This window comes from Triticum aestivum, chromosome 1D (genome assembly GCF_018294505.1).
Source record: "Triticum aestivum cultivar Chinese Spring chromosome 1D, IWGSC CS RefSeq v2.1, whole genome shotgun sequence".
Classification (NCBI taxonomy): domain Eukaryota; kingdom Viridiplantae; phylum Streptophyta; class Magnoliopsida; order Poales; family Poaceae; genus Triticum; species Triticum aestivum.
In genome coordinates, this window is record NC_057796.1 from 481,952,993 (window position 1) to 481,969,860 (window position 16,868).

The 16,868-nt window shown below is 49.2% G+C and overlaps 1 protein-coding gene across 1 annotated transcript; it reads left to right on the forward strand.

Moving 5' to 3' along the window:
- Positions 1 to 14,150: 14,150 nt before the first annotated feature.
- On the forward strand, positions 14,151 to 15,914 carry LOC123177603 (GATA transcription factor 15). Its single transcript, XM_044591259.1, has 2 exons — positions 14,151 to 15,312; positions 15,425 to 15,914. Exons 1-2 carry the CDS (start codon positions 14,914 to 14,916, stop codon positions 15,683 to 15,685), a joined length of 660 nt encoding a protein of 219 aa, XP_044447194.1. The 5' UTR covers positions 14,151 to 14,913; the 3' UTR covers positions 15,686 to 15,914.
- Positions 15,915 to 16,868: the final 954 nt, after the last annotated feature.

Sequence of the window (16,868 nt, forward strand, 5' to 3'; positions counted from 1 at the left end):
GTGGTTGGGCGTTCGCGGGCGGCGGCTGGTTTTGGACCAGATGCATCTCGTGATGTATATTTGCATCGCGAGGTGTTGTATTTTACATCATGAGGAGGCCGCGGTCCTTTTTTTTACATATGGACCGTCTGTTGAAGCTGCGTTTTTGGCCTCAGACGGTCCAAAAGTTCGTTATTTTTACATTTGGACCATCTATTGAAGATGCTCTAAGCCAATAAATTGTTATCAAATAAGTGATTTTTATTTAGATAGGTAAATCACGAGCAGGATTTTATAAACATTTATTTACATAAAAACATTAGTATATACAGGCAAATCACGGGCTAACGTGTTAGAATATATATATTCCATTGCAACACACTGACAATTATCTAGATGATATATAAATATCCTCTAAGTATATTACTCAGAAGAGATGCTTACTTGGAGAAGTTGTAACTCACATATCTTTCGTAGTTTAAAATATTTCAATTGGTAATGAGTTCACTCATCTCCTCAAACTCTTACACGTGAGACCCACCTCACCTCCTCACATGTGAAACCTATTGTAACTGCAGTCGAAATAAAATCTGTCCTAATTTTAATTTCTAAATATTTTAGTTATTGATAAATTAACTCATCTCCTCGAACTGTAAACAATGAGACCCACGCCTTCTCCTCACATGCGATACCTACTGTAACTGCGACCAAAACAACGGGATTCAAACTTCACACATAGCATGGCCATAGCATAAGAGGGTCCTTGGACTTATCTCGACAATGCAACATACGATGCATGCAACAAACGTAACTATTTAATTAGACTATTCATTCCATTTCCATAGAAAAAACCTTCTCACTTTCTCATGTCACATCATCGATCGATGTTGGCTAGACACTCCCCGGTCGTTATTACCGAGGGTGACTTGTATAGGATCTAGCTTTAGGTGAGATCAATCATTTTGAATACTCAAAACATGTTCAAAAATTCTGAAAATATTCGTAGATACACATCCATGTTTGATGTACAATCTCAAAAAATTCCAGCTCCTAATTCGAAGTACACTTAGAGAACCAAAAAAGAAAAAATCGGATGTCAATAGTGTCAAATACTATTCACCCCCAGCTGACACTATTCATAGTTGAAATTTATCTTTTCTGAATCTCTTACTGTAGACCATGTAAACATACCTTGCAGGTATCTTGTCAACAAAAATTGTCTAAATATGAAATTTTGGCGTTGATCCTACGATCTCACCTAAAGGTCAGATCCTATACAAGTCTCCCTCCGTTATACCTGTTGTTCTCCGGCCGTTTTTCCTCGCTGGGACTATATCCTAATTAGTGTGAGTGTTCCTTCCGTCTTGCTGAAGGGATTCCCTCTCACCTGTAAAAAACTGGGTCATCCCATAATCACTAGGTTTTTTTTTCGTTTGCTAGATTCCCTCCCACCGTCTTGTTTTTCGCTTTCAGTTTTTTGTTTTCATCGGTTTTCTTTGTTTATTCACGGTTTTCTTCGGCTTTTCTGTTATCTTTGCTTTTTCATTGGTTTTCTTCGTTTCTTCCTTCGTTCTCAATGTTTTTTTAAAAAAATTCTTCGTTTATTTTCCTGGTTTTCATTGTTTTTTTCTTTTCTTTCTATTATCTTCATTTTTCTTGGTTTTCATCGGTTTTCTTTGGTTTTATTCATTAGTAGTGTTTTATTCGGGTGTTCATTTTATTTTCTTCCTTATATTGATTTTTATTGGGTTTCTTCCTTTGTTTTCTTTGTTTTATGGTCAAATTTCATCTATTTTCATTTTTAGTTCAACACAAGCTAACTTTTTTAAGTACACATTCAATATTTTTCTTTTACATCATAAACATTTGTTATATACACGTTTAACATATTTGAAATACATGATTAACCATTTTTGAAAATTTGTTTTTTATGTATAATTTTTCCATACACATTATACATTATTGTTATATATCTAATATGTTTTAAATACACATTTAATATTTTTCTAATTCAAGATTAACATTTTTAAATACGTGATGACCTTTTTTTTTTACACATTTTTAACATTTTCTGAATACAGGAATAACATTTTTTTGAATACATGGTCAACATTTCTTATATATACATTTAACATTTTTTGAAATGCTTCATTAACACTTTCAGATATGAAACCTATTCTTTATACACATTGAACATTTTTCAAATACAATATTAGCTTTTTTTACTACATGGTTAACATGTTTCCTATACACATTAACATTTTTCAATCCTTGTTTAACATTTTTTCAGATGCTTGATTAACAAGGTTTAAATATATGATCAACTTTTTCATACACATTGTATATATTTTTATACATGGTCAACATTTTTTCTATACATATTTAACATTTTAAAATGCATGATTAACATTTTAAAAACATTGTATAAATGATTATTATTTAGAAATATTTTTTTGTAATATCTATTTTTAGAATATTTGTAACTGTCTAAAAAAGTAAAAAGATAGAAAAAATACCAAAAAAAGATTAAAAAAAACAAGGCAGTCGCCTCCCGCGCACTGGGCCGATCCATTCGCGTGGTCCTTTTGGCGAGACCTGGCACTGTCTTGCGTGACGCGAGACATAGTAGCTCCCACTTTTGTCGCCAGTGGTTGAACCGTCATCTCATTTGGTGTTTCTTCTTCATGGGCCTTCTATCTTTCCCAGTTTGGCTAACCTGATTTTGACCAAAAGGCCCATCAGACCGCAACCATGCACCAGGACGCGAAATCACTAATCAAGAAGCACTCCTTACAAAAGACACTCCCACCTTGTCAGGTTGCGACATGTGGCGTGCTGCCACTTGTTGCTACCTGGAAGTTTTCCTTTTTCAGATTTGTTTATTCAAAATGTTGTATCTCTTAAATCGGGTATTCAAATCTCGAACCATTTTCACCATTGAATTTCTCACGTCGACATCTTCAAAACTAGATCCCATGTTGATAGGTTTCGACGAAACAAAATTCATCAAAAAATTGTACGAAAAACCCGAACTAGTTTTTCTCTTTCTGAAGAGGCACGCGTTTTTTCCCTTTCTGAGAGGCACAACTGTGCCTTTCACGGAAACAAATCCTGCCTCAAGCGGAAGTAAAATTTGAGCCTCTCGCATAAGGAAAAAAAATGTGTTTTCCCCATTCAGAGAGGCACGGTTGCGCCTCTCGCGGAAGTAAATTCGTTCCTCCACAAGAAGTAAATCTGTACCTCTCACGGAAGGAAAAACCGGAAACGCTCTATTTCCTTTCTAAGAGGCATCACCATGCCTCTCGCAGAAGCAAATCTGTGCCTTCACAAGAATTAAATCTGTGCCTCTCGTGAAAGGAAAAAAACATGTTTTTTTTCACTTTCCGAGAGGGACGATCGTTCCTCTCGCAGAAGCGAGAAGTAAATTTGTGCCTCTCGTGGAAGAAAAAACTAAAACGTATTTCTTTTCCTTTTCGGGAGACGACTGTGCCTCTCGCGGAAGCAATACTGTGCCTTCACGAGAAGTAAATATGTGCCTCTCGCAGAAGGAAAAAATAAAACACATTTATTTTACTTTCGGAGAGACACGACCATGCCTCCCGCGAAAGAAAATCCGTGCCTCCACGCGAAGCAAAATTTGTGCCTCTTCCAAAAGAAAAAAAAAGCATATTTTTTTCCTTTCCAAGAGGCACGACCGTGCCTCTCGCGAAAGCAAATCCATGCCTGCTCGAGAAGTAAATTTGTGCCTCTCGAGGAAGAAAAAAACGTGTTTTTTCTTTTCCCAGAGTCATGACTGTGCCTCTCAAAGAAGCAAATCCGTGCCTCCACGCGAAGTAAATTTGTGTCTATTGCAGAAGGAAAAAATAAAACAAGTTTTTCCTCTGAGAGGCACGGAAGCAAATCCGTGCCTTCATGAGAAGTACATCTGTGCCTCTCGCGAAAGGAAGAAAGGGAAAACGTGTTTTTCCCTTTTCGAGAGGCACGACCGCGCCTCTCGCTGAAGGAAAAAAAGAAACGCATTTTTTCCCTTTCCGAGTGGCATGACCGCGCCTCTCGCGGAAGCAAATCCGTGCCTACACTAGAAATAAATTTGAGCCTCTCGGGGAAGGAGAAAACATGTTTTTTGCGCTTATTTTTTTCGATTTATTTGGTCCAAAACCTAAGAAAAACCGGGGGAAAACTGAAAAGCCGGAAAAATAAACAAAAAATCATCTAAAAGCCAAAAAAAATACAAAAAATAAAATCTAGAGAGAGCGCCCAGAGCATTGACACGTGGCGGCTGCTGAGAGTGCGCCGGCTAAAGCGCTCCAAGCCCACCCCAGGTGACCCTTGGGGGGGGGGGGCTCCTGAAGGAGTACTCCTCAATTAGTTGCTCTTCTTGGGACGTCGGTCAAACTAGACGGGACCTCCTATATAGCGACATGCGCCCTGGGAAGAAACTGGCGCACAAACCCTCGCACTTGCAGGCGTGATCCTGGGCCAGCCCAGGTGTGGGGCGCGGCTCCCTTTTTGCATTACTTTTTTTGTTTTCTTTTTCTGTTTATTTAAAAAAGTTCGGGATTTCTAGAAACTTTTAGAGTTTCAAAAATGTTCACTAATGCAAAAAGTGTTCACAAATTAGAAGAATGAACATTTTCTGAATTTTTATTTAATATTTATAAATGTTGATGATATTTTGTATTTTTATGAAGAAAAATTAATTTGATGAACATTTTTGTATTTACTATAATTTATTTATTTCGTGAACGAATTTTGATTCCGAGAATTTTTTTCCAATTTGATGAACATTTTTTAAAAATTCACTAACAAGTTAAATATGATGAACATTTTTTGATCATGATGAACAAATTTTGAATTTGTGGACATTTTCTGAATTCGATGAACATTTTTTGAAAGTTCATGAATTTTTTTACACTATGAGTAAGATGTTTTTACTTGGATGACCAAAATTTGAATTTCAAAATAAAATCACCAATTTGAAAAATGTTCGAATTTCAGAAAATGCTCGTGAATTTGGATAAACGATAAAGAAAAAATGACATAAAAGAAAAAGGAAAATGGAAGAAGAAAAAACAAAACTTAAAAGAGAAATGGAAAAACGAAAAAAGGAGGGAAAAACCAAAAGAAAACGCAAGGAAAAAATATGAAAAAACCATGCTCGGGAAGGTTCTCAAAACTGGAAACGAGGAAGATGGGATCCGCCAAACGAGACGACCGTGGCGTCCAGCGCCGCCGATACTCTCCGACGTCTCTACGCCATTTTTGCAGTAAAGACCTGCTCACATTTACACCATAAACCATGCCGTGCTCTACTGTTCTGTAAGCCTGCGTGAGTCTAGTATAACTAGACTCCTGTTCCCAGTTGGACCGTATCGAATCCGTTTTTCAGCCAGCTAGTCACGCCAGCCGATTCGATAGGACTGCTACTAGGCTGCATTCGTCACGGGTGAGGGCAGCCGAGTGACGTGGCCCTGACATATGGGCTGCCAATGCCGTCGGTCTAATCGTGCAGATTACTGATACTACCAAGAAATGTCCTGATTTTTTTCTAGATCAAGAAATATGTGGTATCATATCTACTAAGCGCATCTCCAAGTCGGACTATGTGGTATCATATCTTACTAAGCGCATCTCCAAGTCGGACCCGCAAACCTCCCGTTACAATTCAGACTGGGCTGTTCGAACCACGGAAGCAATCCAACGCGGTCATTATCGGTCCGCGGAGCAGTCCGGACATGATTTCTTTCGTAAACCGACAAAAGGGGGGGGGCTGCGCTTCTGACCGCCCTGGCCCACCAAAAACCCTCCTCCCTTGCCCGCGCACGTTCTCACACGGCGCCAACTGCGCGCGTTCATGCCGTATTAGAATGCGCCGATCAACATTGAAGACAGCTCAAGGCGGACCTGACCTCTCACTGCCTCCACCACTGAAGCGGCGCGCCGGCCGAGGGCGCCACCCATAACGCGTCTCCGGTGTCCGCGCCGGTTCAATGTCGGAGACGCGTGACTAGACAGGTTCAATGCCCCGTCCGTCCGTATGCCGACGTTAAGCAGGCTCGCCAGCCGAGAAACCCACTCCGGCGTCCTGCATTGATGCCTAGCCTCACCGGAATCCGCTATTGAAGGGCAGCCACTCCCGGCTATCTCCACGGCACAACACATCCGCTCCACATCCTCCTCCTTTCCTCCACATCCGCTATGACTGCCAGTGGGAAAGCACTGTGGGACGGTCTATCGCCGGAGATGAAGCACGCAGTGGCCGGCCTTGCCGCCGCCTGGCGTAGCCGCCGTGCCAGGCGGATCGAGGCCGGCTTGCTGGCCAGCTCGCCCGAGGTCTCCGTCGACGAGGACGACACCACGATGGAGACTGGCTCCGACAACTCCACCCCGGCTCCCGCGCTTCCTGTGCAGGCCGGCTTCACCATGGAGCAGGCGCAGGAGCACTTCAAAGCCGCCATTGCGGAGTTGCAGCCTGCACGGGCGCCTCTATCGGTGTTCCAGCAGGCGCAAGAGGAACAACGGTATAACCTGTTCCTCCTAGAGCAGCACCGGCTAGCGGAGGGCCAGAACTACGGCGAGCGCGCAAGCGAGGAGGCCGTGGCGGCCATGGCTGCGGCGAACCCCAAATTCGTGGCGGAGCAGCGTGCCATCTACGACGCCGTCTGTGCTTAAGTCGCTGCTCGTCAGGAAGCGGCCGCCGCGGAGGCGTAGCTACAGGCGATCGCAGAGGAGAACAACGCTAGTTGCGCCTCCTACGCAACACCGACGAACCATCAGCCAGCCCGGTGGGACGAAGACAGCGTCGGCGAACGGCGCCACCATTTTCATTGTTGACCTCACACCGGGGACGGACAGGTCGCGAACTCCTCCGAGGGTGAGTAGGCCACGGGAGGCGGCGATGCCTTGTGTCCTATGTGGGCTGGTCCGTCTTCCATGTTCTACTTTTCCTCGGAGGGTGAGTAGGCCACGGGAGGCGGCGATGCCTTGTGTCCTATGTGGGCTGGTCCGTCTTCCATGTTCTACTTTTCCTCGCCGGAGACCACACCTTCACTTCATCGGCCTTATTACCGGTGCTCATGGAGACGGCGGATGGAGGACGACACGGGATTGGACGCGGGCGCCGCTGCCATAGGATAGGTTTAGAGGCCGGTCTTTTTTTCTAAATGTTCGAAATGTAATGAAATTCGCCATGTTTGTATGAATTTCATCTTGTTTGATGAAAAAAAGTTTAAAATGTATGCGGCTAGTGTTGGATGTCGTCCTCCCGCATCCGTGTCCGCGGACTAGTCCCATCCATCCACGGATGGATGCGGGAGGATTTTTGCGGGCGGTTGGAGATGCCCTAATACCGTAATATCCTTACTACTAAAAGAACATTTTTGGGGCTAAAATTATGCTCCTACAAGTATACAAGTACCAGAATACCCCAAAAGGTCTCGAGGTACTACTACAGTTTCGGGGGCACATGAACAGTAGAAGGGAGCCCAAAAGGAGTACAGTACAAAGCTATAGGGTAGAAGTACAAAGAGGTGGCTGCAAGTGCAAGCCGCTAATTAACCATCGATCTCGAGAGATGCTCTCCATAGATTATGCATGCATGTCTCTCGTGCTTAGCGCGTGAACGAAAGCATTGTTAACTAAAGCAATCTCGAGGGCTTTTCAGGCGACAGCCTTTTGAACAGCGATCTCCATCCCCTTCCTCGGGGAAACCAGTTTGGCGCTACTGCTAATTGTTCCATCTGACGCTGGATTCTGCATGCCGCTTATAATTTAATCTACTTGATCAGCTGAATGTTTTGGGGCATCGCACGTGCATCGGTACGTGCATGTCCATGCATCACATGTGATCGATCAGTCTCAGGGTTGAGACCACTGATTAAACTACCAATGCGGATCCACTAGTGTTTGTTAACTGGGGATGATGGAGTGGACCAACTAATTCGCGGCATTGACCAGAAGAGCGCAATGGTGCACCGCAGTAGCATTCTCTTGGATGATGAGTTCTTGAACCCCCATCTTTTGCGGGCAGGTGAGTTGGTAACCCACATGGGTGCATTCGAAATCCCATAATAAAATATTGTAATTCAGGTAGAAATTCGTAAATTGTGTCTCTCAAATCTCCGCAAACATTACAGACTGGTTGAATTGTTAGAAGTATTTTACATGAATCTAGTTATTAGAAAATTCTTAAAACATCAAAGTGTATGTCTTGGAGAAATTGATTTGGTACCATAGATATTTACATTATGTGAGATAAACCCAGTCAAACTTTAATAATATGACTTAAGGCATCTCCAACGCCGGCCCCCAAACAGACATAGTATTTGTCGGCGGACAGTGATAGAAAAGCCGGTCATCCAACGCTTGTCGTAAACCTCCGCCCGCATTAAAATTAGATTTGGATAAAACTCATTCAAACATGATGAAATTCGTGCAAACGAACATAATTTTGATATATTTCATATAAACAGGACGATATTTCGTCCATTCAACAAAAAACCAAAAAAAAACTAAACTAAACTAGCTTGTAGCGGACGGTGACCTTGTAAGCCTCGCTGGCCTGGATGGCGGCACCTTCATCGCTCCGTTTACTCCTGCGTCGTGCGGAGAGCCACCTTGGCCAATGCGATTGCGGCGCCTCGTCGAACTTCGCAGACACCGCCCGCGCGCGCCGCCTACTCATCCAAAAAAGCTACATGACGAGGGATGCCGTGTCCATCGAGGTAGTGGAGGAGGCGCCTGCGCGCCTTTGTTATCGCCAAGGGCACCTCCTCCTTCACAGCCTTGCCGCGTGAAACGGGGCGATGCGGCGACGCTGACTCCGCCCAGGTGGTGACGACGTCTCCTTTCTGATGCGGGCTGACAGCGGCAAAGACAGCATCAAAACATGATACTTGAGAGAGGACTCGATCGTGAGTTCCATCAGCGAATGGTAGTCCTCGTTCGTTATCGTCGCCTCCGTGAGGAGAAACGGCTGCTGCAGCGTCTCCTGCTCCTCCTCGCCATCGAAGGAGATGATGATCTCTTCCTTCTCGAAGGAGCCGGTTGCTGTGGAGGTTGGTGGCCCTGGAGAGCGACGACGGCGGTGCCAAGATCCGGATTCGGGAGGAGACCAGAAGCCGTCATGTGTCAACAAGGAGAACCACGACTTCGACATGGTTGACGGTGGTGAGCGGCGACAGAGAGGAGCGGAGAGGATAAGATATGTGGTCTGGTTTGGACAGCGAGCAAGCCATTCTTAATTAGGAATGGCCAAGCGAACGAACGGGCAGCCCACTTGAATGCGGCGGACCAGCCGGAGTAGGCTTCTCAGTCGCTCCGTCGGCATTGAAGCGGCGCGGCCCATTTGTCCGTTTGCGTCGTTCTGACCGACATCAATGTTGCGTGTCACGTCCGCTCTGGAGCGGCCTGACCGGCATGAATGTGTGGCGACCACTTCGCACTGAGAGGGTTTTTCGGGTGAGACGTGGTGGTCTGGCGCCTGCGTGGCAACGGTCTAGACGCCCCGGATGGCTCCCTTGATTTGCAATTTTTTTGACAAGCAGACGCGTCCGCGGACGGATGGGGTACCGCGTGTTGGATAGATTACAACGCTCGAACACTTTGGTTTCAGATTTTTGTGGAGGTTTTGAGGGTCCGATGTTGGAGATGCAACTAGGACAGAAAAATCGTGCATTGTAAACATGGAGGGAGGGAGCAGCACGTGACATTTTGCCTTTTCATTCACGGGCAGACATCCTTATTGAAGGAATTCTTGCACTGATCAAGATCAAGGGAGGCTCTAAATTCAAAACTACTGCCGCCGGTATTTGCAAATGCAGCCGTGTACTATATAAGTATTCACGCGTGTATACAGCTGCTCCTTGGGTAGTCAGGCCTACTCCATTGTGAGCTACGGCTACAGCTCGGCCATGGAAAAGTTTGCGGGAGCACCGAGCTAAGCCAAAGGGCCCCTTTCCCTTCTCTGACTCGACGGAATCCATGGAAAGAACGAACGAAAGCACCATGCGTCTCCATACATATCTGTTGTGTTCTTCCCGTCACCTCGATATACGCAGACAGCACACCCCATGAATGCATGCACGATTTATGATGGATCCGGTGCGTGGAGATTCGTGCTGCTCCGAAAGGGAAAGCCGGTCGTTGCCCGGCCATGAAAAACCGGAGAAAAAGCCAGCGTAGATGCAGATGCAACGCAAGGCTGTAATTCCTGTCTACTTTCGCCGTTCCTGCAGCTACACTCATTTTCATCTGGTTTGCTCCTTTCCTTTGGTCTTTCCTTCCTTTTGATGCTGGATAGCTACTCCTCCATTCTTTCATTTTTAAATAAATAATGCAGAAGCCTTCGATCTCCCAGAACAAAAAAAAGGCATCACATCTTTATTTCAACTTGTCATACCATGTAGATCAGGCGATGTGTTCGCAGGATCAGCCATTTCTTAGACCAAAGGCACACGATTAATCTGTGATCTCTTGATGAGTAGCACGGGTACGGTGGCAGCACGCACAGTAGTTGAAGCATCGGCCGGCGTGCATGCACGTTGCACGCTGATGAGTAGTACAGCAGCGTCTAGTCTAGCTAGGTGCATCATCATCATGCACGTACCAACTTTGTAATTGTAAGTGGTACGTGCGTTCACCCTTGTATCGCGACGTTTCATGGGTGTACGTTCTTTTTCTCCTCCCCGAGTGCGCGCCCAGCATGCACACCACTGTACGTACCACACGGCCGGGCCGTTGCATTGATCGGTCGAGAGTGGCCCAGGTACCGCGAGGGCACGGACATTCATCGATCCGTCGCAACCGACTCAGTCCTCAGGTACGTGGAGGTGGAGGTGGAGCTAGCCACCGGTGCGCATGCAGGGCTACCGGAGAACGGCGCCTCCGGCCGGTCGACACGACGACGCAGGTACGCGCGCAGGACGGCGGCAGGCCGCCGTAGCATGCATGCATGACGTCGTCTGCCGGCCGGAGCTAGCTGCACGCGGCCGCTTTCCGAGTCAGTCTGTTTAGGCCACAGCCTGCGAGAAGAGAAGAAGGCAGCGCGCTTCCATTGGCCACTATGCATGCGCGGATTCGTACCTGCAATCTCTATCAACCGCAGTCAGTTGCTTGTCATGTTCATGATCGTGACACTTCTAACTATTTTCCTTTTTTCTTTGCGGGGTAACTATATTTCCATTTTACTAGAGTATAGGTGTGAAACTGTAAATAGTTAGTAAAAGATTATAAACGTTTTCTTGGATCTCTAAGGCCAATTGCACCGCGCGACCCCATTTTGTCCGGGCGCGTCTGTTTGAGGTAAAACGGACAAACCAGACGATCCAGCGGCAGACCCCATTTTACTTTTTCGTCCGTTTCGTGTCTGTTTCACCCCATCTCTGGACCAAAGTTGGTCTCGCTTTGGGTCCAAAGCGGACACGAGCCGGACGTTTTCTACGTCCCTGTTGTCCGCTGTGTCCGTCTGCACATGGGCCTGGCCCACCTGTCATTGAAACCGGAGGGACCCACCCATCCCCTCTCTCTCCTCCATTTCCACAGTTCCTTGCACATCTCGTCGACGCCGCCGGAGCAGGGCACGAGGCGAGCGCGGTCACGCGAGCGGGAGGACAGCAGCGGGGGCGGCTAGGGCGCGGGGCTGCCGGGCGGCGAGCGGGGGCACGCGCGGGCGGCGAGCGCGGCCAGGCAGCAGCGGGCGCCCGCGCGACGGTGGGCGCGCTGCTGCGGGGAGCGGGTGGGGAGCCAGCGCGACGAGGCTGCGGCGCGCGTCGACGGCGAGCGCGACGAGGCGGCGGCGAGCGCGGCACGCAGGCAGGGACGAGCGAGCAGGCGGACAGTTTGGGATAGTCGGCCGCGTTATGCGCGTCTAACCACAGACAGACATGGATGTCCGTTTTGCCACCCATCGGCACCCCAAACGAACGAAATCCGGACAAAGCGGACGTCCGTTTGGGGTCGCGCGGTGGAGTTGGCCTAACTAACTACCCACATCTCTAATCGGATTACTCTGGACTCCTTTGATTCAAACGATTATCATAGGAATTTTCAAGGATTGGAAACCTTACGATTTTTTTTCTATGTTGGTTGTTTGAATTATAGGACTGAATACTATGAGATTTTTTCTAGAGTTTCTTTGTACTACTTCTCATAGGATTTATGGTATCCACTCAAACCTCTTCGAAAGAATCTTTTATTTCTTATGATGCAATCAAACAAACTAATAGGATTGAGATGAGCATGACATCCCAATCATATGTTTTTTCTATTCTCATATTTTTAGAATCTCGCGAATCAAAATGCCCCTTAATATGATTCTTTTTCCTGAAAGAATAAGGATCTTCATTGCCACCCATGACCGACGGGTTGATGCCGGCCTCGCCGCTCACATCCCCCCCCCCCCCAACTTGCCACATTCACCAGCCCTCCCTCGCCTCCGGCATCCCATCCCATCCCAACTTCTTCTCCAACATCGGCGACCCCCCGCCGCATGACCCGCACCTACCAACCTTCGACCTGCCGTCCAACAACGTCCTGACCAGACGCGTTGTCCCGAACTTGGGTCGCTCCATGCTAAAGTTTTCTAGTCCGTCTAAAGGGGTATATAAGTCTGTGGCCTAAACATGTATAATGTGACAAAAGAAATATTATTTGTAGAAACTCCACTCGACAATGAATCTGTCGGGCAGATCGGCGGCGGTGACTATGGTTGAGGCGTCGCGTGAGCGGGCTCGGCTGCGGCCGTCGGCAGTCACGGGGTTGTGTCCCGCCGGTCCATCGGGACTGGCTGGGGACGTAGGTCTAGACGCCCTCTACTATGGGGGCATCGACCCAGATCTCGTGACTGATGTCGGGCTAGAAATGAAAGGAGACCCCTTTCTTTCCTCCTTTCAAGGTTGGTGCTCCGTGATGTGGACGAATGGTGGTGGCTTGGACGTGGATGCCGGAGCGGCGGTTTCAAATGGCGGTCCGCATGGTTGGCTCTCCCACGGGCACCATGTCGGTGGTGTTGGCCCTCCTTCTTGGTCGTGTGGGCGGCAGGAGGGCAGCGGTGGGTGGCTCAGGTGCTCTCCTTGTCTTTGGCAGTGGCCTCGCCCCGATCTGGACCTGGGAGTTGAACTCATTGCGCTTGTCCTGAAAATCTCGTGGTGGCACGGGGAGCTGCCGAGCGAAAGCTCTGCGCTTTGTCGCAGACGATGGCGACGCTTGCGGGCGCTATTATCTTTCTGAAGACGTCGTCGTGGCGTTCCTTTTCATGCCAGGGTTCCGGATGAAAACCCTTATCTCTTTCGGACTTGACAATGGCGGCGCTTTACTTCGTTTTCCCGCCTGAGGCGTTGCCGTGGAGTTTAGGTGTTTAGGGCAATGTGTGGTGTTGTACTCAGTTTTTCCAATGCTATTTTTGATAGTGTAGTCACGTGCGTTCTGCGTGATCCGGTTTTCTCGAGATGGGCATTGTATGTGGACTACCATAATCTTGTATTGTTCGATCGTTTACTGATTCGGTGGTTGCTTTACAGATAAAGTGAGACGAGACACAATGAATCTAAAATATACTTCATCTTTATGACACACTGTGTACAGTACTCCGGAGGGAGTAACGATTTTTTGCCGTTGAAACGCAACTGTGGCACTAGGAGCAGTACTCTGTACCAACGTGTCGATCGGTGAAGCCGAGGCGGCGCCGGGACACACGAGAGCGAGCGAGATGGGAATACGCAATTATTCCGTGTTCCGTCGCGCACGCCCCTCGACGCGACCAGGGCCAGCGGTGGTGGTACGCGCTCCTGTGCCACGGCAACGATCTCCTCGTGCCCCGCGCGCGGGCTGGGCTGGGCTGGGCGGCGACGCGATGCGCATGGGAGACTGTTCCATCCCCCCGCACCCCGTCACATGGCTCGCTACCTACCTTTTGACCGCGCCCGGGCCAAGCAACGGGGCCATCAGCCATGGCTGCCAGTGAGTGAGATGTTGCCACTGTCAAGATACTACTAGTACGAGTAGCTAGCTAGGCCCGGGCTGTCAGTGTCAGGGACGCCTGCGTCGCCACCTCTGGCATGCATGCGTACCTTTGGCTGACGGGATCTCCGGTATACTGTTATGATGTCAAAGGCCAGCGCCGGAACGGTCACTCGCCGTCGCCGTCGCTATATATGACACCCCTGGCCGAGCCCGCAGGCAGTTTCCCAACCGGGCAGCATCTTTGCTTTGCCTCCTCCGTGATCGCTCATTTGATTCTTGAGGCGACGTGCTTGCATGGGCTCGCTCGCTGCAGCGGCAGCTGTAGCTGTAGCTCCGGGATAAGCGCGGCAGATCGTCGGCCTCTGCCCCTCTGCTTCGAGCAGTCACCCATCCATCCAACCTCCCGTCGAGACGTCCGTCGTCCGGCGAGGCCAGCCAAGCGGAGCCAAGACTGTCATCCACAGGAGCAGAGGGGCAGGGCTGGCTTCGGCGCAGCCAGCCAGTCCAACCGCGCACTCATTGGCCGCCCTGCTGTGCCGCCTGCTCTGCTGGTCTTGGCTTGCCTCTGTAGCCGTGCACAATCTTTTGTTCCATTGCATGGAGCATGCATCCTAGCGTAGCCTAGCTAGTGGCGACGCATGTACGCGGTGCGACCGAGGCGGCTGCTGTTCAAAGCAAAGCAAACCAGGGCCTCGATTACTACCACTCCAGCAAGCAAAGCAAAGCAAGGCACCAGATGAGATGGATGGATGCAAATCTAATCAAGTTTTGCGCATCTCGGTCACCCTATAAATCCTAGCTGCCGCTGCCTACCTCCACTCTCCAGTAGCTCACCACTAGCTTCACTCTGCTCGGCTAGCAGCAAGCCAGCTAGCTCCTCGCCTCCTCCTCGACACACTGCTAGCAGCTTCTCCTCTCTTTAAATAACAGAGCGCCCAAGCTAGGTGACACTAGAACGTCGCAAGCTCCGGCGCCATGGCCACCTCCACCTTCTCGCTCTTCTTCCCGCCGCTGCCAAGCAGCAAGGGCCAGTGGCCGGTGGCTGAGGAAACTGCCTACTCGTACGACGACCACAGCACCGTCACCACCCTCTCTCCTTCCTCCCCGGCCTCCTCTGCTTCCTCGGGATACCTCGTGGACTGCACGCTCTCCCTCGGCACGCCGTCGACACGCCAACCCGAGCTGGACCGCACCAAGCACGGGGCTCCGCCGCAGGCCTACCCGTCCGTGTCCGCCGGGGCCGAGCCCTGCTACTACCACCAGCAGCAGGGCAGGGGCGGCGCCGCCGGGCACGACCAGCTCCTCGACCGCCGCTGCGCCAACTGCGGCACCGCGTCCACGCCGCTCTGGAGGAACGGCCCCCGCGGACCCAAGGTACACAAACATTTACCCTCGCCCATGCTCACTTTGTCAGTGCGCTCTTCAAGTAGCTGCAACTGCGTTTGGATTGATCTTCGTTGCCATGTATGTGCATTGTCTGTCGCAGTCGCTGTGCAACGCGTGCGGCATCCGGTTCAAGAAGGAGGAGCGCCGCGCGGCGGAGACCAATGCCGGCGGCGGGTGCGGCTACGTCGCGCAGCGGGCGCACGTGTCGGCCCCTCGCGCCGTGCCGTACGCGGAGGAGGCGCTTCCTTACGCCGGCGCCGTCGACGGGCCGTTCCTGGCGTGGCGGCTGAACGGCGTCCCGCCGGCCCCGGCGTTCTCGGCGTGGCCCGACAGGCAGCACGGAGTGTACCAGTACAACTAGCTAGTAGTACTAGTGACTAGTACGTGTAGGTACGTGGTTAGGGCATGGAACGCGGTTGGTGGGCGCTGCAACGTTTTTTTGGGGATTTTGTTGGGGACGTACGGTTGCACGCGGCCGGTGGGATATGCATGTGCAGTAGTGCTAGTACTGTATTTTGTCTGACATTATCGTTGAGCAAGCCTGCTAAACATATGAATTACTATGAAGTACTAGTACATGCCTTGTTTCAGTTGCACCCTTGTACCATCGATCGATGCGTTGGGCTATGAACTTCGTCCCACAATTATCGAAAAAGGCTTTCGCCCCGTTTTATATATAAAGCACCGATCATTAAACATTCGGTACAAACACACGACACCGCATTCATAAGTTTTAAGTCCGAAGCTGACAACGGCGACGCGAGCTCTGGAGGCGTTGTTTTGGCCGTGATCTCGCGGGGAAATTTTTGGTCCGACCTCCGGACCAGGAGGTGGCCGTGCCATGTCGTCGTTTCCTCCTTGGAGCTATCGTCGTCTTCCTGCTCGAGGAATTCCGATGGTGTGGCTCGAGTCGGTGTCGGCTACTACTTTGGGCGTGGGCCTTCGGGGCACAGTGTACATCATCGTTGGCGCGCTCTCTCGACGACGCCTTATCTAGGTCTCCCCAGGCCCTGCCACCCACTTCCAACTTTCTCTTGATGCAATGGGTGAGGGTACGTTGCTCCGTGTTGTCCTCGGGTCTTGTCATATTGTAGAGGTTTTTGGCATTGGTTGTGATGCTGGTTGGTTGCTCTGTGGTTTGCCTCATTGGCATTGGCATGAGGTTAGTCTAGGTGTTGCTTGTTTTGTGGTATGCTGTGCTGTGTGGCTGCTAATCCTAGTGATTAGCCTTGTAACCTGAAGGCGTTGGATCCAGGTTTATTTTATCGCTTCTTCTCTAATGCAATGATATGCATGCTTATGCGCATTCTAGGAACTCACAAGTTTTAACTTTTTTTCGAGGGTAAATGGGTTTTATTTCATAACCGTAGGATTACAATCAAGTGTGGGAAGTGCCTTGATATATGGTGGTTCTCTGTGTAGCCATATCGCACTACGATTGTACATCACTGGTCAATTTGCTATCTTATTTTGTTCATGTCTTATCTCCTAAGGAATAAACTCCATTTTTTCAACAACTGTAGAATGTCCGCTACTAGGCGACC

What these genes read in the sequence shown, in the direction of transcription:
- LOC123177603 (XM_044591259.1), top strand. Translation starts at nt 14,914, where the DNA reads ATGGCCACCTCCACCTTCTCGCTCTTCTTCCCGCCGCTGCCAAGCAGC. An exon ending in ACGGCCCCCGCGGACCCAAG is followed by an intron (nt 15,313 to 15,424) that starts GTACACAAACAT and finishes TGTCTGTCGCAG; the next exon opens with TCGCTGTGCAACGCGTGCGG.